The 19440-nt window shown below is 44.4% G+C and overlaps 3 protein-coding genes across 3 annotated transcripts; 1 reads left to right on the forward strand and 2 right to left on the reverse strand.

The window, feature by feature from the left end:
• The first annotated feature begins 550 nt into the window (after positions 1-550).
• Positions 551-19411, forward strand: LOC131673545 (heterogeneous nuclear ribonucleoprotein K homolog). The gene is given in 12 exon segments (XM_058951608.1): positions 551-703; positions 2179-2208; positions 2210-2236; positions 4175-4218; positions 6560-6632; positions 7062-7175; positions 14505-14633; positions 14700-14925; positions 15110-15415; positions 15539-15747; positions 15898-16067; positions 17099-19411. Coding segments are annotated over 12 exon segments (1461 nt in total). The 5' UTR covers positions 551-601; the 3' UTR covers positions 17130-19411.
• Positions 12376-13371, reverse strand: LOC131673548 (cytochrome b5-like). The gene is made up of 2 exons (XM_058951610.1): positions 13223-13371; positions 12376-13018 (listed from the first exon to the last, which is right to left on the reverse strand). Exon 2 carries the CDS (start codon positions 13006-13008, stop codon positions 12613-12615), a length of 396 nt encoding a protein of 131 aa, XP_058807593.1. The 5' UTR covers positions 13009-13018; positions 13223-13371; the 3' UTR covers positions 12376-12612.
• LOC131673546 (cytochrome b5-like) lies at positions 13633-14294 on the reverse strand. Its single transcript, XM_058951609.1, has 2 exons — positions 14000-14294; positions 13633-13940 (listed from the first exon to the last, which is right to left on the reverse strand). Exons 1-2 carry the CDS (start codon positions 14186-14188, stop codon positions 13710-13712), a joined length of 420 nt encoding a protein of 139 aa, XP_058807592.1. The 5' UTR covers positions 14189-14294; the 3' UTR covers positions 13633-13709.
• Positions 19412-19440: the final 29 nt, after the last annotated feature.

Here is a 19440-nt window from a genome sequence, read left to right on the forward strand (position 1 = left end):
GCTTCTGCTCGCGCCGCGTTACAATGGCGATTAGAATGAGAGTGGGGGCGCCGGAGGGGAGGCTAGATCGGGCTGTGAATAATCGCGTGTATCTCTCGAGCGCGCGCGAGCCCACTTGGGACTCGGGGTAAACGCAGCCGGCAAAGCCGAGCCGCGCGCTGACGAGAAAAAAAGAAGAAAAACAACGAAGCATCGCGCGCAATTGCATCGGGAAGGAACGCTGGAATCGTCCTCTTTCTATGCCGATGAGTCTCAGCGGCGCGTGACGTTTCCCATTTTGCGAGCGCGCGATCGCGATAAGGGTTCCGTTTTGCTTCCTCGTCAGCTTCCGTTGCGCGCATCGATCGACACTGGCTTCGCCACGTGTCGCAAGACAATGCACGCCGTTCGCCCGCGTTTTTCTCTCGTTTTCTTTTTCTATTTTTTTTTTGGTTTTCTTTCGGGTCTGCGGCGTCGTGCAAATGATCTCTCCCACACCTCTGCTTTGGCACGCGGCCCGCGCGTGACATTATTTTGACTGAACTCGGCGCTGCTTCTATATTTTGCAGGCAGCAGCAGCGGCAGCAGCAGCAGCAGCAGCAGCGGCAGCGGCAGCGGCATCATGAAGCGAGAGGCCGACGCCCCGTCGGGCGGACCCACCAACGCCAACAAGCGCTACAGGGCGCAAGGGGAGGACGAGCTGCGATTACTTATTCCGAGCAGGGTACGTATTGCGAGCGACGAGCGCGCCGTCGCGGGCGCGAGCAAGCGAGCCGACCTACATCTCCCAGGCCGTGCGCCTCCGCGCCTCGTTGGCGCTCGGCGACATCAGTCTCGCGGCGCGCGGCGCACGTGCGAGCCTCTTCGGCCGGGCGAGGCGCGCCGCCGCGGAGGGGTCCGCGATTGGACACGTTCGAGCGGGGCCTCGCCGTGGGAGGCGAAGAGCAGACGCCACGCCGAAGCTCTTGGACGGGGCTCCGGCGTTGCAAGCGCGATCGAGCTTGCGCTATGCGCGCCGCGATAAGCCTTCGCACTGTGATTGCGTTACGCAAGCCAATCCACCGGCAGCCGGCTAATCGCTCCGTGCACCGGCCACGGGATTCTTCCAGTTGACGCAACTGCCGCCGTCGCTTTTGCTCCACTTTTAATCGCGCTCGGTAGAAAGCAAACGCGTTTCCCGCCGTCTCCCATGCAAATTGGCGTCGCTGCGCGTATCCTTGAGAGAGAACAGAAATCATAGTCGGCAGCACTTTCAATCAGCCGGCAAGCGCGCGCCCGCCTGCGTGTATCGGCATTCCGCGAGCGACGACGATTGCCTCCTACTTTATATGGTCTCGCGCGAGCTGCGCCAAGCGCCTTTTCCTCCCTGCCGCATTGTCTTCGGACGCGCGCCTCGCCCGCGCCTCAAGGTTTCCGTCGCCACGGCGGAGCCGACTCGGCATATTGCAAAAGTTCGGCCCGGCGAAAGCTCGTCTCGCGCTGATCAAAACTTGGCCCCTCGCGTAACCGCGAGCGCGCGGCACGGCGGCGCTCGCTGCTTTACAAGCGAAAGCGAAAACGTGCCCCGCGCTTACCGGCTCCCACGACTAGCGCTCGCAGAACTCCGAACTCCCGGCGAGATGATCATCTCTGCGCCGGCTTTCGTCATGCCACCGACGGACGAATAAAGATGTATTTCTCTGCGGTTGAGTAACATTCGGCACTCGTTGCACCTCGTACATACGCCGGTTCAACAAACTTTCACTCGAAAAAAAAAAAAAAAAAAAAACGGGGATTGCGAAAAGCTTTTCCAGCACGCGCTTTGTATGTTTTACGGAAACGACAATTCCAAGTCACGTTTCGCGTAGCCTAATATGCGCTGGCGAAAGCGAGCTTTCTAGGAACGAAACCCTCCACCCCCCATCCCCTCCCCCACCGCCAACAACGTAATGACGTGGCATTAAGCTTCGCGAGCTTTTGCAAGCTCGCGTGCAAGCCAACAAGTCCCGGTTAATTATCTTCCATTTGCCTCGTGTGCGCGCACACAGTGAGTCGTTCTGGAATGTTGACAGGTCGCATGGCTATAAATACGCATACCCGCTGCAAGAACGTAGTCGGTCGGCCTTTTATTTAGTTATTCATTTATTTATTTATTTTTTTTTTGCTTGATAAATGGTGATAATATCAAAGGTTTATTGTATTGGTTTGTTTGTTCTGTAGGTCGCTGGTTCAATAATCGGTAGAGGCGGCCAGAAACATCGCCAAGCTGCGCAGTCAGGTAATGTCATCAAACCACGACAGTGATCTTATCTCTTAAATTGCCCGCGCCTGAGATTTAACGAAACAAGGAAAACACTCTTTATTTCCTCTCACTGCATTCTATATATACAACTCGTACTACGCTGCACTCTATCCCGCGATGAAGAAAAAGAAGAAAACGAACTTCATCTCCTCCCAGAAGGAAAAAAGGTAGCGAGAGCATTGCGTTACAATAGTAATCAAGTCGTTGAATGCAAGCCGCAGGCGATAAAAAAGCAAAGAGAAACTTCTCTAAATTCGCGATTACGCGCGGAGAGTATAGTAAAAGATAGAGCAAAAGAGCTGCTCGCTGCCTTTTTTTTCCTTTTTCTTTTATTGTGTCGTGTGGTTCTTACACACGCGCACTGTTCTTTTCCTTGCTTTTTGCTTTGTCTCCTCTCTTTCTGTCTCTCTCCCTCTCTCTCCCCTCTCTATCCCTCTCTCTCTCTCCCCTCTCTCTCTCTCTCTCTCTCTCTCTCTCTCTTATTTGCAAAAGATGCGCAAAACGAACGAAAAAAAGGATCCGTATAACGCCCACTTTGCCACCCTTACCACCCCTTTTTTGACAGTTTCGAAACTGAACGAGCACTCATAGAAAAAAGGGGCGATGGATCTATGAATTCGGCTGGGGACAATAACTTTCGCACGCTCAGTCGTACTTCTATGTACATTTTTTTTACTTTTTTTTTGTTGTTTACGACGACCAGTAAAATGTTGCTTTAACGAGATCTCTGGCCTAGAAATGTGCGCACTAAGTGCGTCTTGTAGTTGCTTAGCGCTCTTTTTAATGATGATCGTTAATGCAACATTTTTTCAGTTGTTTCTTTTTTTTACGTTGTAGGGGTATCAAATCCCATCTCTTAGCATCTTTTTATAGTAGCTAGACGTTTTTTCTTAGGATTAAGAATGAAATAAAATAAATAATTTTATATGCAGTTGGAAGCACGCATCTTTTTGACTTTAATTTGAAGCAATAAAAACAATGAGTCTCAGTTTTTAACAATAAGCAATAGCGTTATCTTCCCAAATTTCCACAAAACAAATAGAAGCCATTATTCGTTCCATGGCACCACCTTAACGAGAAATAGTGTCATACAGTTGCCTGATAGCTACAAGTACAAGACCTGAAATCGTACCTCAACAATGAAATACCCAACTGTATATTCCAATAGAATTTAAGGTTTAAAGATGCTCCAAAGTAAAAGTCAAAAACGATGTTGTGCTTGAACAACACCCCCCAGAGATGAGAAACCAAGCGAATGAATATATTTATTGGTTAGGTTTAATATCATACCGTTACTTTTACGTTTGTGACGCCAAAAAAAAGCAATCGCACGTAAAGCACACGCAAACACGATTGTGTGTCACGAGTAACGATATGGGGGTACAAATAACAAAATTAAAAAATAATTTAAATATAAAAAAATATAAAAGTCGAGCAACGTCTCGAAACGACGTAGTTCTGACGTGATTGTTATCTACTTGGTCTGAATGGTTTGTGCCCTGGCCCCGCCCTGAACCCATGAACACCGGTGCCGGTTGCCCCTATTGCCACCAATGACCAACTACCACCACTCAACTACCACCAACTACCACTCAACTACCATCACAATCAACCGACCGCACAATCAACGACGTCTGTTGTGATCTTCTCACTGGGCCTCGAAATACGATCAATGTCCCAAAACGCAATGATGGATTAATTGCGTTTACACCCACGAAAACCAATATGTGTGCGATGTGCGTACTTGATAAAAAACCATCAAATTTATCACACGCCTCTGGTAATCGCACACACACACGAATGTGAAAACGATCTGCGAACCTGGTTGTGGGGGACCACCACCGAACAACATCGACCATCCTGAACTGCTGATCTCTGTGTTGCCTCGTACGATGTGTTACGCCCGCCCAACAGTACAAAGCCACAATCACTGTACCCGATTGTTACGGACCCGAACGGTAATACCAATACACCACTACTTAATGTTTCTAATTCTCTCTCTCTCTCTCTCTCTCTCTCTTTCTCTTTCTCTTTCTCTTTCTCTATTTCTCTTGTTTCATTTTGTTATGTTACATTTTTTTTTTCGGCATTTTTTTGTTGTCTCAAAATTTTCTTCGTTTATCTATAACTTGCGATATATAGTTTTCATCTATGGCGCTATCTTTAATTCGAAATTTTTTTTTGTAATCATTATTTTGTCATTCACATTGAAATGCTTCTCCACTGGAAGATTTATCATTCGAGGACTATTTTATGCGTCTTCCAGCGGAGAAGTTTAACTTACTTTTTTTTTTTAGAATTTTTTGAAAGTTTCCATCTTTTATGCTCTTTTTTCTATCTTTCTTTGTCCTATCAATTTTGTCAATTCATTCGGCCCAATCACCCGATCTCCGACAGTCTCTTTCTCTCGGTGTCTGTGACTGCATTCGTCGTCTTCATTGATGTCATTGAACAAAAAAGTACTTCGATGAATTTCTCTCGTAAGCGGAAAGGAAGAAAAAAAAACAAATCTGAGAATTGTGTTTTTCGTACATGAAATAAGTTGATCATTAATATTCGACCCTCAATTACTTCCACCACTTTGTTATAAATAATCAACGGCACTGTCCGCGTGTAGATCTTTGCTACAACGTTGACACAGAGTACAAAAGAGAAGGAATGGCACATTGCGTTCCGCAGCTAACAGGAAATTGCCGATGCTTCTTTAATGTCCTGATTGCTATTTCGTGGCGCTGATTCCGCGCTGATCAAAATCTCTCTCACTTTCTCTCTCTCTCTCTACCTATCTATATATCTATCTCTCTTTCACGAACAGCATCACGAACCCTCCAGTCTTCGTCCCGTGGCCCATTTATGGTCCTCGATGAAATTGGCTTTTTTCTATTCTTTCTTTCTTTCTTTCCTTCTTTCTTTCTTTCTTTATTTCTTTCTTCCATGCATTCTTTCTTTTTTTCTTTCTTTCTTCCTTTCTCTCTTTTTCAATTTTCTCTATTTGACTGCAAAAATGCAAGGAATCCTCTTCGTCACTATGGCAGGTTTTGAAGTGACACTCCTTGTTAATTTGACGTTCAAGGAGTTTATTCTCCTGACATTACTTTTAATATTATCAAATTATGTTCTACTTCTGGTGTCAAGTCGCCTTTCTTTTTTTTTTGTTTCTTTGATATTCTCTTCTCCATAGGAGGAATCAAGTAACAATTCATGTTCCAACACGTATCCCGAATGGAAGTTATATTGATATACTCTTAAGTATTTATTTATTTGTAATTACGTAAACGGGCGAAGAAAGATTCTTAAATGTGCATAAAAAAGATGGCTGCCGCTTCTCTGACTATATATTTTTTGTTGTGTGAATAATGGAAAAGGGTGCGGTAAACTAACCCATAGTTTATACATGCACAGCGGCTTTAATTATATATTATTGTAACTGAGTGTTTTATGACATATCTGATTCGTCGTTTACGATTGCTGATAATAATGATTATGTCTATAAATCAATAAAAAGAAACCGGAAAAGGGTTACTTGGTAAATGGATATTAAGCTGTGATAAAATATTAGCGATGCTGTAGAATTTAAGATAAACCCATTTTTTCACAAGCAGCTTGTAGATGTATTCGTCCATTGTAATTGCCAACTTTTTCCTTTTTGTGCTTTTGATAAGATGATTGTTGAAAGATGAATACATCTGCAAGCGTAACTGTTATTATTATATATCTGAAGAATTTTTTCAGACAAACCCAATGGCAATTTGGCGCCGAAAAAAAATTTTTAAAAACAAAAAAAATAAAAACTTATAAAAGAGGTAGTAAACATCCCTTACAATTCTAATTACCTCCTGTATTAGAAAGTCCAGGCACTTTACTAGCCCACTATCACGGCTAAAGAGGTCGCTCACTTGTTACTTGTTTACTACTCACTGGTTTTTTCTTAGCTTATTCATAAATGAACCAGTCTGTTAGATTGTAAGTAAAGATTTTAAACAAACTGTCCAACCAGATTAACTCCCTCATAGATCTACTTTATTGCTTTCTTTGTTGTTGTCGTTAGATAAAAACAAACTTTTTTTGCCTTCTAGAATAAAAAAATCCCTTGGTCCGAGAATTCAAGCACATTAAAGAAAAACATTTCAATGTGTATGTCCAAATAAAAAAAAAGTTGTGACAAATTCTTTTTGCAAATAAAACGAGTTTTTTTTGTCTTAAAATATCCAGTTCGGTATTTTTGCCCTCCCTCCTGTATTTGAACAATTTTTCGGACGAAAAGAGCCTATGTAACTCGCTGAGTCTTTCTGATTTTAGGATCCTGACCATTGCCTCGGATCTCGAGACTATTATGACTGTCCTGGGTGATATGGTACCTAAACTCGAAGAGGTACGTTTATTTACATGCTTATAAATGTAAAAACAAGAGCTACGGTTGTTTATATTTTCACATACAAAATAATCGATTTCTATTGATCCAAACAATCGTATTCTTTTGCTTTTATTTGTGGATTAATTCATTTATGAATGGAGCATTTATCAAATGAACTGGAGTACAAGCAAAGTAAAACTCCAACATGGCATGATGCCCATGATAAGATATAATCGAGCTTTTAATTAAGTCTAAAGAATTTATGAAGCTATTCAAGCCAGCATTAAATGTACTTTTTTTATCTTCATTGACGGCAAAATCTTGATAAACGCGCCTCTCCCTCTCTCTCTCTCTCGAGACATTAATAGCCCTTATAAAAGCTCTCTTTTTTACTATAGAATGGTTATCGATAGGAAAGAAAAAATATTAAATTTCCTTTTTATGTAGGCTGGACTGAAGACAGGTCAAGACAATGACATCGACTTACGTATGTTGGTTCATCAAAGTCAAGCTGGCTGTGTGATCGGCAAGGGTGGCAACAAGATCAAAGAGTTAAGAGAGGTGAGTGTCGAAAAAAAATGCTTTTTTGGGCTTCATCCTATCCTTCGAAGCGAAGCCATATAAATCCAACGAGTTTTTGTCGATTGTTTGACTGCTATTTTTTTTTGTTTGCAACATCAATGAATTAGTTTACCAGGAAGTTTCCATGGAGGTGTCGAATGTATATTGAACTTTTTTTTCGCGCGAGAGACTAAAGCTGAAGTACAAGCGCACTCGCGATAGGAACGTGGCATTGTCACTCAGCGACGTCACATCATTTTTTAATTGCGTTAGTCTGAAAGTATTGGTGTTTGTACGTCTATTGATCGTAGATAGTCTATGAATTATCTTTTTCTTCTCTTTTTCCTATTCAGTTCGTTCATAACGATCTATGCAATATTTATTTCGGACGTTTATTTCTATTCTGTTTAGAATTTTTTTATATGACTCTTAATTTGATGTGAAAAATAATTAGGAATCTACCTTATCGGCGTAAAATAATATCCGCATGATTCTTTCTCTGAAGCAATTGTGTACCATCTTCCTTTTTTTATTGCTTTTGCTTATTGCTTAAGATTGATGGCCTGGTAAGTGAAGCCATTTTATTCGTGGTCTGATTGGCTGACTATAGTCACATGGTTTACTGTTATGTGACAGTATTATATATACATATGTATGTGGTATGTTGCGCATTTAGTATTATTTAGCACAGCAGCTGACATTTTCAGCAAATCGGCGCTAATTAAAAATTCTGGGTGTTCTACATCGATATATTATCGATTAAGTAATTGAATAAAAAATAAGTAAGGCAATAACAATAGGCTTTAAAAAGAGAATCAAGCCCGCATTTGCTCAAAGACAAAAGTTTTGATTTGATTTTAGCATAAAACTACGTATTACTTATATAAACGATAAATGAACGTCCAAAACGTGCTTAACGAAACTCGTAAACCACAAAAAATCCAATAGCAAAATGTGATTAAAATTTCATGAGTAACGTACTCTACTGGTAAATAACAAGTGGTTACATCTCCGTACAGCAATTCGCCTTCGTCGTCGAAAAGAAGCCTCTAGGGGGCTAAGAAAATAGAGGGGAGGAAAGCCGTTTGGTTATAAAATCCGGTTAGACTACGAATGTGTGTGTGTGTGTGTGTGTGTGTGTGTGTGTGTGTGTGTGTGTGTGTGTGTGTGTGTGTGTGTGTGTGCGTGCGTGTGCGCGCGCGCGCGCGCGTGTGTGTGTGTGTGTGTGTAGGGATTGAGAAATGTACGATTGAACCAGCGAAACTGCTTATCTTTTTGGTTCTCTATCTTACCGACCGTCAATAAATTACGCGGGAAAATAATTTTTGACGTTGCGTCGCGCGTTGAAAATCATTCTACGTCCTTTACTTACGGTGACGTCATTCTAAATTAATATAGCCTTGTTTCGTTCGCAATGTATGAATTACTCGTCTACGAGAGCCGTTCGAGAAATTAAACGTTGCGCATATATCGACCAGCCGCAGCGATTGCTCGTACCGATCTGTACGTGCATGTGTTTTTCAAAACATCTTTGCCTGCAAAGCGGAACAAACGTCAAATCTACTCTTGCCATCAATAATTCTTTCCTACTGTGAAAAAAAAAAAGATTGACGTCAGTGACGCATACTAAAAAGCCCTCAAGCTCGACGCAAGATAACAATCGTGTCTCTTGAAAAAAGAACTCTTTCGTATGTATATATACGTATGCGTACACGAAAGACAGCGCAAATTAATTCCACGAAAGTGAGCTTGGATAATTGTACGCGCACACGAAGTTTGAGGGAGGGAGGGAGGGACTTTCTTTTTACTTATCTCGCGTCCAATTATCCGCCAAGTTTTGTGGTTTAGGTGAGAACGGGATCGTTTTCATTTTGCGATTCGCAATCTGCGCACGTGCTGTAATGTGCTCTAATCAATTTCGTATTTTGTGCGTTGGAAATGTTTGCAAAAACAATTGAAATCGCGTAGGGGAACGATCGAATCGGCACTTTATCAATCTATAACACACGCGTTTGCATTCTATATTTACCAAGCGTTGAGATAGCCTCGATATCGATATCTGGGATCTGCAAATATTTTGCGCGAAAACAATTTTTTTGCTCGCTAAAACGTTCTAACCACGTACGCGCTCGCTCCATTCATTCCTACAACAGCTGATCTCCCTTTTTTGTCGACCCCCCCCCCCCCCCCCCCAATCATATTTAATAATAATTCGTGCATAGGCATGCGCGCGCGCGCGTGAACGTGCGTAAGTATCTATGTGTCACGCTCGAAGTGAAAATTTAATGACAGATAATATTATTTCTTGTTCGTTACGTATGCGTATGACATGTGCGCGCGACTTTCAGAAAAGCTGGAACAGGTGTGCCCCTAACGGACGCCTCCTTTTTCTGCGTCTCCGTGTGCGTGCGGCGGCAGCTGCTCGCCGACGCCAGGTGTGCCCTTGCGCGCCTTGTTTTCTCGCTCGGCTGCTGCGTTGCTGGGCCGCCCTTTCTCTCCGCCGAGGAATTCCTTCGAAGAAGCGACTCAGCTGGCCTAGCGAGCCTCGAAAAAATTGGCCGCGAGGGATGCTCGTTTCTTTGGATAATAATTTTTTTTCTCCTGAAAGTCGATGAGAAATTTGTCCCCCGTCAAGGGCTGGATGAAGAGGGAGGAAGAGGAATTTCAGTACAGCTCCGCCTTTTATTCCTCGTAGCTTCCGCTTTGCGGAGGGCTTTTGTTCAAGAACGCCCAACCTCGCGGCCTCCAGACGCGCGCTCGTCTTCCTGCCGACTGCCGTTGCTGCTGTCGCTATCTCGCGCGCGGGAAAAATCGAGGAAAACGATGCTTGCCGGTCGGTTGCTAATTGGCGATGCGCGCTTATTTTCCCTTGGACCGGTACATTTCTTGTACTCGTTCTCGTTGGAGTTAATCGATCTACGAAAATTTCTCGGCGGAGATATCGATTGAAATTCCAACGATCTCTCTCAATCCGGTGGATGATTCCCTGCAAGTCTGTCGAAAACCAAGTCACGCGTACGTCTCTCAACGCGCCGCGTTTTCATTTTTTTCCCCGCCTCGCTCTGACACGGTTTAAATCCCGCTTTCCCAGAATTTTAAAGGTGGTTCCCTCTTTATTATGATTTCTCAAAGAGCGCGAATCGTCAAACAAAAGGTGCAGCCGGCAGGGAGAGAGAAAGAGAGAGAGAGAGAGGGACCCCAAAAAAGATTCCCTTCAAAAAATCTGCCTGGATTGTCTCTGTCGCTCTTGAAAATCTTTTTCGGCAACTCGAAGACGCTTTTTAATTTGCATGCCGGCGAGATGTTTCTCTCTCGCAAAGACTCTTTCAATGGATGCTTGCCGGCTCTCAACTCGCCCGGACGGGAGCGCTTGGTAAAAAGAGCCTCCGAAGGGCGATGGTTTTCGTAAAGTTTTCCCGGCGGCCGTTTATCCGGTGGTCGGTTGGCCGCCCCTTCGGGAGGCGAAAATCGTCCACCCTCGCGTGCCAGGCCGCAACCGTACAATTGGTCATTCCCAGAGTTGAACAATAGATTTATAATTCATACGGCCGTAATTACGTTAGCGTGTGTGCGTTGTGCCCTTCTCTGCTGCTTCCCCCTCTTCGATCCCGTCCGAGGGCCAGCGAATAAGGGAGGCCCCGCGTAGCTGCGACTCAGTTCTTCGGCTACCGCGACAACGCGCAGAGCCCTTCTTTCTTACGCTCTCGCGACATGGACTCGATTTTCGAGAAGCCGTTGGCTGCCGGTGAGTTTTTTTTTTTTTTGGAGGGGGGGGGGCTTTCTTTTTTTTTTGAGAAGCCGGCTTTTTTCGCGAGGCGGGAATCTTCGCTCGGCACAATGTCCGTTGGGAGCATTCAACAGCGCCACGATATCTTTCATTCGCGGAAATAAAAGTTACCGCGTGAGTACGGGATACATAATACAACCGAGGTGAAAAGTGATGCACTCGGGACAGGTATTGTAAGTTGCTTTAACAAAGACGTAATACACATTTCATTTCTCGTCGCTCTGCAACTGCGCGTAATAGAGACACAGCGCGCGCGCCAAGAGATTTCAAAATGTCATAATCCTGTTAATTTTCTCGCTTGAAAATTTAAAGAAGCGAAAGCGCAAACGATTCCATAGAGGCAAGACCAATCGATGGGAACTGCAAGGAAGCAGGATAGAATATCGAGGTTAACTGCTCTGTGTGTGTGTGCGCGCGTGTGTGTATGCATATCTATATATATGAGTGGCGTTTAACCCTTTTCGTTTTCATTTTTTTTCTTTTATTTATTTATTTTTTTTTTTTTTTTGCGAATGACACGCGAAGAGAAAAAAAGAGACTCGCACGCGATCTGCTAAATACTTCAGCGGCCTTTAGTCGGATCGCACGGAACGTCGATATAAATATCCTTTGCGTGTGCATTTTTGCGATTGACGATACCAAAGGTCGTTTGCAATGTAAAATCAACTTTTGAAAGCTACTTGATTGTGAGCGCGGCAAATTTACGAATAACGCCAACGTTATTCGTAAAAAAGCCGAAGCGCGGCCCCTCTCCCCGTGGAAAAGCGCGGCGGTAGCATTTCCCGCGTCCCGGTGGCTTCTTTTTTTTTTCGGGCTTAATTAACGTTCAGCGCGCTTCCGCTGGGCATCTCTGGAGAAAGACTACGCGGGGTACTGCGGGAGACCGCATATCCTTCCTGTTAATCGCTGCCATCTGCTCGGCGCGTACTTCCTTTTCTCTCGCGCCTCCTATGTTTCGGATGAGAATCGCTCGGGGATCATTGGAATCTAGCTTCTTGATATCAATTATTTTATTGCTTTTTTTTCGCCTAACGTTATCCGATTTAACGATCAAATGCAATCTTAGCTATCTTATCTCGCGATAGAATTGTCATGAATTCACCCACACGCAGCTTTTTCATTTATTCTTCTTTTCAACTATTCAGCATCGTCACTCCGATTCGTCGGCATAATAGAAACAAGTTTCGCACGTCTGATTGGTGTTTTTACCTGCACGCAAGAAAAATGAATGAGTTTTCAGAATCTTGTCAACTATAGAACGTTTTTATTGCAATATATATATATATATATATATATATATATATATATATATATATATATATATATATATATATATATATATATATACATACATATATACATATACATATATATATATATAATAAGGAATGTGACAAAAAGCAAACTGCTGTCGTCTTCTTTTTAAGTGTAATACTTGCGATAAATAAACAAGGTCCTTTAGTGTCATTAAAAAAATTAGAATAGCACACCTTCTTATTATAAACAAGAATCCAATGTTAGAGTATATATATAATAATTACAAAGAATGACATCATATAAGTATCGTGAGTTGGCAAAAGAACATCACACTGCGCACTTGGAAGAAGGCGGAAAACGGCAATTGAAATATTTTCCGAAGCGCTGGTTCGCTCATAGCACGTAGTAGAAGAACAGGACGGCGACGATCGCGACAGCGCCGGCCAGCGCGAGAAACGGCGTGCCGGGTCCTTGAACGTACTTGTCGTCGGGTTTGCTGTCGACCGGCTTGTAGCCGAAGGCCTGTTTCTTCGGCAGATTTCGCCTCTCGGCCTCGACGATCTCGCCGATCAAGTACTTGTTCATCAAGTCCTGGGCGTCGCTCGAGTGGCCGACGTCGTTGAAGTCCTCGGTGGCATCTTTGCCGGCGTGGTCGAGCAGCACTTCCTCGCCGCCCGGGTGCTCGTTCAGGAACTCGGTCACGTCGTACACCTTGTCGTGGACGGCTATGAGCGTGCGCGTGTGGTCGCTGGACTCGCTCACCTCGTCGTACGTGAACTGCTTGGACATGCTTGCTGGCCTGCAAAGTCGCAAGGTCTCGGGTGTAGTTCGCTCGCGGCGCCGCGCGCTCGACGCCGAGCGCTTATCTGGCGCTGATTCGCGAATGGCGACGCCATCGCGACTGCTTGCCGGATCTCTCGGCCGACCAAGCAGCGCAGTGCTCGCGTGCTATGCGGTTGCGTAATCGCTCGCGCCCAGCGGGCCGCGGCGCCGAACGACTTACCTGGGCTGGCTCAACCAAGTCGGCGGAGAGAATGCGCGTCGACGAAGAAGCTCGATGAGAGAAACAAATCCACGCGCGCACGAGCCTCCTCGCCAATCGCAGCCGCACTCGCGCGAGTCAGTGGACACTGCCAACGAAGCGACTTTCGGTATTACTCGCACTCGCCGTTTCCCCTTCCCCACACGCTGTTCCTTCTCGCTCGCGCGCGCTCTTTCTCTCTTTCTCTCTCTCTTTCTCTCTCGCTCTTTCCTCTCAGCTTACATTATCTTGCTTGTACGTACGCGCGTGTGTGCCTCCGAAGCCGCGCGGCTACATTCTCGATGATTGGCATTTTCAAGCGCTCGAAAAACTGCCCAAGCGATTGCGAACTGCTGAGTCGCGCTGATGGGTAAATAAGGAACAACACTTGTCTTTATTTTGTTTTTCGTTTGCTTTTCTTTTTTCCTTTAATTTCCACACACTCGCGCACGCTTTCGGACGACGACACTCAGTAGAATACGTAGTAGAACAGCACGGCGTAGACGAGCACGCCGAGAGCGATGAAGACGGGGATGTAAGGCGACGACTGGGCCTTCGTCTCCACGTACTCCCAATGGTCGTCGTCGTCGCCAGTCGCGTCGCTCGATCCCGTGGTGGTCGTCGTCGTCGTCGTCGTCGACGGCGCCATCACGCCGTCCAAGGCGCCGATCTCGTACGAGTCTTTGAGCTGTTTGGCTTCCTGCGACACGACAGCTATAGTCGAGGACGAGCGTCGTGCGCGCGCTCGACGAGACTTACCTGCGAGTGGCCGATGTCGTCGAAGCACAGAGTGGCATCAGTGCCCGCGAGGCCGATCAACACCTCCTCGCCGCCGGGGTGCTCCTTGAGGAACTTGGTGACGTCGTAGATCTTGCCGTGTAGCACGAGCCACAGGTCGTCGGGATGATTGTGCTTGGCGACCTCGCTCGCTTGGTACTTGGCCGACATCGCGTTTCGCTGGCGCAGACGGTACCACGTTTACCGCGGTGACAACACCGTGAGAGGCGATTCGCGAGGCTCGGGCGCGTTGTTTGCGCCTCGACCGTCCGAGCCAAAATGGAGCTCGAGCGAACCGAGCGAGGAGGTTTCCCAATTTCATTCGTTCGCTCGCATTTGCACAGAATGGTCGACGTTTTCCGGGCCGCGGGCGAACGCGCGGGAGGGGGGGGGGGGGCGTCGAGGCGAAGCAGCCGTCCGGCACGTGTCGTTGACGAACCGCAATTTGGCCAAGCGCAGCAGGTTCAATGCGACTTCTGCTTTACAGAAAACCGGCGCTCGCATCAAGATCTACTCCAACTGCTGTCCCCACAGCACCGACCGGCTGATCAGCGTCTGCGGCAAGAACGAGACGGTGCTGGAGTGCATCCGCGAGCTGATCAACACCATCAAGAGCGTGAGTATAGACTGCGCGTGCACTCTCGCGCGTCCGAATTCGGTTTGACGGAAGTTCGTTTTGCAGTCGCCGCTGAAGGGCATCAACAACCCGTACGACCCGCGCAACTACGATGAGTTCTACGCCGAGGAGTACGGCGGCTACGGTGAGAACGGACAGCCGGCCGGCAAGCCAGGCGGCGGCGGCGGCGGCGGAGGAGGCGGCGGCGCCGGCGGTGGCTTCGGCGGCGGGCGCTCCGGCAACCAGGGCGGCATGCCACCTCGCGGCGGACCGCGCGACAACCGCGGTGGAGGTACGTCTCACTTGGACCGACGAGCCTGTTCCCAATGAGAATTTCAGCTAATAGCCGCTGCTTGACTTTCACGAGCTCTGATTCCATCCTAGCGTGTACACGTAGTCGATGAGTCGCTTGCGATTCCGACTCGACTGCTTATTGCCTTGGAATGTAATTAAACCCGAGGTTCGCTCGACTTTAGGTCCCGACATGAACCGCGGAGGCTTCCCGTCAATGGGCGGCCGTGGTGGTGGCGGCGGTGGCGGCGGAGGAGGCGGCGGCGGCGGCGCTCGCGGTGGGCCTGGAGGTGGCAACTTTGGCGGTGATCGCGGGGGATTCGGTGGCCCACCGAACTCGCGCGGCGGACTTGGAGGCGGTGGTGGTGGCGGCGGCGGCGGCGGCGGCGGCGGCGGCAACTTCGGAGTTGACCGCGGTGGACCTGGTGGTGGCTTCAATGGCAATCGCGGCGGGCCACCGTACTCCGGAGGCGGAGGTGGCAATTATAATGGTCAGCGCAAGTCATTAATGTAGCTTTCCGCGATGTTGTTTGCAAATATCCGCGGAACAGCCTAAACGTTGCCGATCCTCGTCAGTCGCCTTAATTAACCCCGTTTCTACGACGATTTCACAGGCAATGGCTGGGGTGGCGGTATGCAAGGTGGCGGAGGAGGTGGCAACGCACCCAATGGCCTTGGCGGCGGCGGCGGAGGTGGTGGCAATTCTGGCATGGGCAATTCACCTATGGGTGGCAGTGGCGGTGGCGCTGGCAACAATGGCGGCAATCAAGGCGGCGGCGCCGGCGGAAACGTCTCGAGCACTCAAGTCACCATACCGAAAGACGTAAGCTTTATTTGTTTAAAAACAGCCGACGCGCAGTAAACGTATGCCGTTGATGTATCCTCGAGAGTTCGCGAATCGAATCGAAACGCAATGCGAAAGCAGCGAAGTAGCCTTGAGAATCCATAAACATAAATCTCCTTGTATTTTTAGCTTGCTGGAGCTATAATCGGCAAGGGCGGCGCGCGAATTCGTAAGATCCGCGCCGACAGCGGAGCTGGAATTACCATTGACTTGCCACTGCCTGGCAGCAACGACCGCATCATTACCATCACCGGCTTGGCCTGCCAGATACAGATGGCTCAGTTCCTCTTGCAACAAAGGTAAGCGCTATTTATATAGTACTGTTTCCCTTTCCTTCTTTGTTAAGAGCTGCGTTTTTCTTCCGCGGTGCAGAGATATTATGTATATTTGCATGACAATTTGGCCGAATAAATGTCCGCGAGGAGTGGGGCGGGGGGGGGGCGAATGTGTTGTAACTGTAGTCTAAGGTCAAATGAGATGCTTCTTCTCGATTGCATCTGGAGAGATAATTTACATTATATCAATGGAAAATTATGCGTTTGTAACGTTCTTACTAACTTTGAATTGTTAAGTGAAAGTCAAAGACTGAATGCTTTTAACTATTTCAATGCGCTTCCAAAGTTTTTCTTCTTACAATTAATATTCTTTGACTTTTACTGTTACATGCGAAAATCCATATCATTCATAAACTAACATCTTAAGCGTAACTAACAGCCTGCGTATTAAAGAACAGACGACTATAAGAGCGCTGACAAACGAAAAAAAGTACAGACGGAGCTTTTTTATATCCTGGGTGATGATCACACGCACATACACATCGGAGTAACCAAAAATACGAAAAAAGCATATAAAAATTTGAGTGTCGTTGTATGGAAGACTAGTGATTTTGTTGTTCTACTTATGATGAAACAAGGAATCACTAATCATCCTACAAAGATACTCGCTATCGTCCATCGAATGTCTCTCACGCCTATTACCAGTCCTGCTTGCCTTGGATTTTAAAAACTAACCAACCAGTGTCGCCGTCGATAATAATTTTTATCATCTCTAATGTTACACCATCGTTTGACTAATAATACATTTTTATCGCTTTTTATCTCATCATTCTTTCAGATATTTCTAATTGTAGATTACAGCGATTACTGTACTCTGTTAATATGCCACGATATTGTAAATTTATTATAAGTTAATCGCACTAATTATCTATTTGTAAAGAAAAACGCAGTAATTTATCTCAAATTTCAGAAACGTTTTTATGTATGAAAATTAATTAACAATCTATTTCGATTCTATGCATTAGCTGAATTGAACATCAATTCTTTTGTTACAGTGTACACGAAAATGCTGACCGTCCTTTTTAAGTATCATCGCAAAAGAGTAAAAAGGGGAGCCAAAGATGCGTTTGTAATTTCTTTTTAAGAAAACTATACCTTGGATTATAAGTTAGAAAAAGAGAGAGAAAGAGAGAGAGAAAGAAAAAAATGATTAACAACAAGTTAAAAAAATTGAATGAAAAAATAACTTACGAAATCCAATAATAAGCTGCTAAAAATTCCGAGTGGATGCAACGCCATTGTGACGCGTGTATGCATCGGGCGAATCGCATTCTTTGACGAAGAAAATAGCAAACATACAAATAAAAAACACATGGGAACATATTTTTTCAACGGCGAAATATTCTACAAATGATTGTCTATAGCTTTGAAGTACATTCGAACCGAAAGAAAAAGTATCATTTTAACCCCGAGATTTTTAAATTATGTTGATTCGATCGATACTGAGAGTGGTTTCAAAAAAATTGTATGTCAAAGATATCTTAGATTACTACTAATATTCACTTTTTATAATTTGATTTTATTTTTTTACGTGTCACTAACCGAGTAAACCGTTTGGCATATTATTTTGCCACGAAGAACATATGAGGCTGATAATTACTACGTTAATAATTTTTAGTACAAATAATCGAAAAGAAATTTTTGTTGTAAATTAGTTTCTTGATTAATAATTTTATTAATTGTCCCCGTGTACATTGAGACCTTCGAAAGTAATTTAACGAACGCTGTAAATATTATGCAAAAGAATTTTCGCTTATACATTAATTTTTCAATGGCATACGATGTTTTTGAAACTACTCGGCATACACATCACATTGTTACGTCTTCTCCATTTTCTGTCTAGCGAAGAGCTGCGACAGAATAACTACGTTCATGATGACGCGAATCCGCTCTGTAAGAATATGTTTGGCTATTTCCAATGAAAGTATACAAAATACACAATTTATTCACTATTTCTTGATTCTATTTCTCCGTGAGAGAAAAAACAATTTTTAAATTTAAGAAAGGATGAAGAAAGAGACAAAGCGTTGCTATAACAATACTTGTACATACAGCAATGAACGTGTAACCCCATCTTTCTCGTTTCCATATGACCATCTAAATATATGACACTTTGACTGCGTCTACACAACACTTTTGTGTAGCTTCAATTATTATTACAATTTATTATTAATGATTGATAGTTAGCCGTACATAACCGATGCCCCCAAGGTCCTTTGTGTGGGATATACCGAAATTGCCTGTTTTACCACTGTTTTTTAAGAAACCTTTCATAAATTCCAAGCTTTGATGTGAAAATGTTAGTTCTTACTTCAATCTCATAAAGTCTATATAACTAATAAAGCATTGCAAATGTTCGTAGAACAGGAATGTACGGAAATCCCTTTTATGCTAATATACTTGTAAGAACCTTCTATTTGTAGAGATGTAATAAGAAGTTACATACAGATAAGTGGCGCTCATCAATAATAAATGAAAACTAAACTCTTATCAATTTTAAAAAAAAGTCTATAAGAAAGATGTGAAAAATATCTGATCGATCGAAATAATAAAACAAAAGATATATTAAAATAAAGATATTCAGTATGTATAAAGTTTAGTACGCGTCATTTTAACTTGGCATTTATATAATATTTTTCTCTTCCATTTGGTTCACATATGCGAAGGAGCGCTCGATTTCTTCGAATCAGCGAATATATCCCTCTTTTTTTATATGTATAATTCAAACTCGAATTTAAAAGAAAAAGCTATGTCCCGCATATATCCGCACACCAATCGTCGTAAATCTCCCTCCCTGGTAACAAAAAGTCCATGTGCGAACGAATGTTTGAACACGTAATCTAAGGGCTATACTGCAAGGGCATTTTTCCGTGAAAAAACGTAATTTTAGTTTCGTTTAATTTAATTCTTTAGTTTGTGCACTTGTCCTAACCCTTCGTTTCCCCTTCATATTTAACATTTATTACTAACAAAATCTCACTCGCACGCATAGTAACGAACTTTACTAACCAAAAAACAATGGGCATCAAAGATGAGAGTAAATTTCTTTTTTTTTTTTTTTTATTTTTATTCGCATGAGAAATTGCAGATGTCGAAAGAGAATGAGCGCGCGGAGTATTATCATTAATAATTTTGCGGAAAAAAGTGCGAACAGCGCTAAAAGGGAGGGAGAATTTTCTTTTTCTTTCATTTAACTAATTAATACAAAATGATGGATATTATCTTCGTAATGCGTTTGTGTAATATAAGATGTATACTGTACAATTGATTTGTATTCGAATTTTTTTTTCAAATAAACTTAGTACAAACATTAATTTTATATTTACTGTTCTTAATC

This window comes from Phymastichus coffea, unplaced genomic scaffold (assembly GCF_024137745.1).
Source record: "Phymastichus coffea isolate CEN01 unplaced genomic scaffold, Cenicafe_Pcof_1.1 PCOF00184, whole genome shotgun sequence".
NCBI lineage: Eukaryota > Metazoa > Arthropoda > Insecta > Hymenoptera > Eulophidae > Phymastichus > Phymastichus coffea.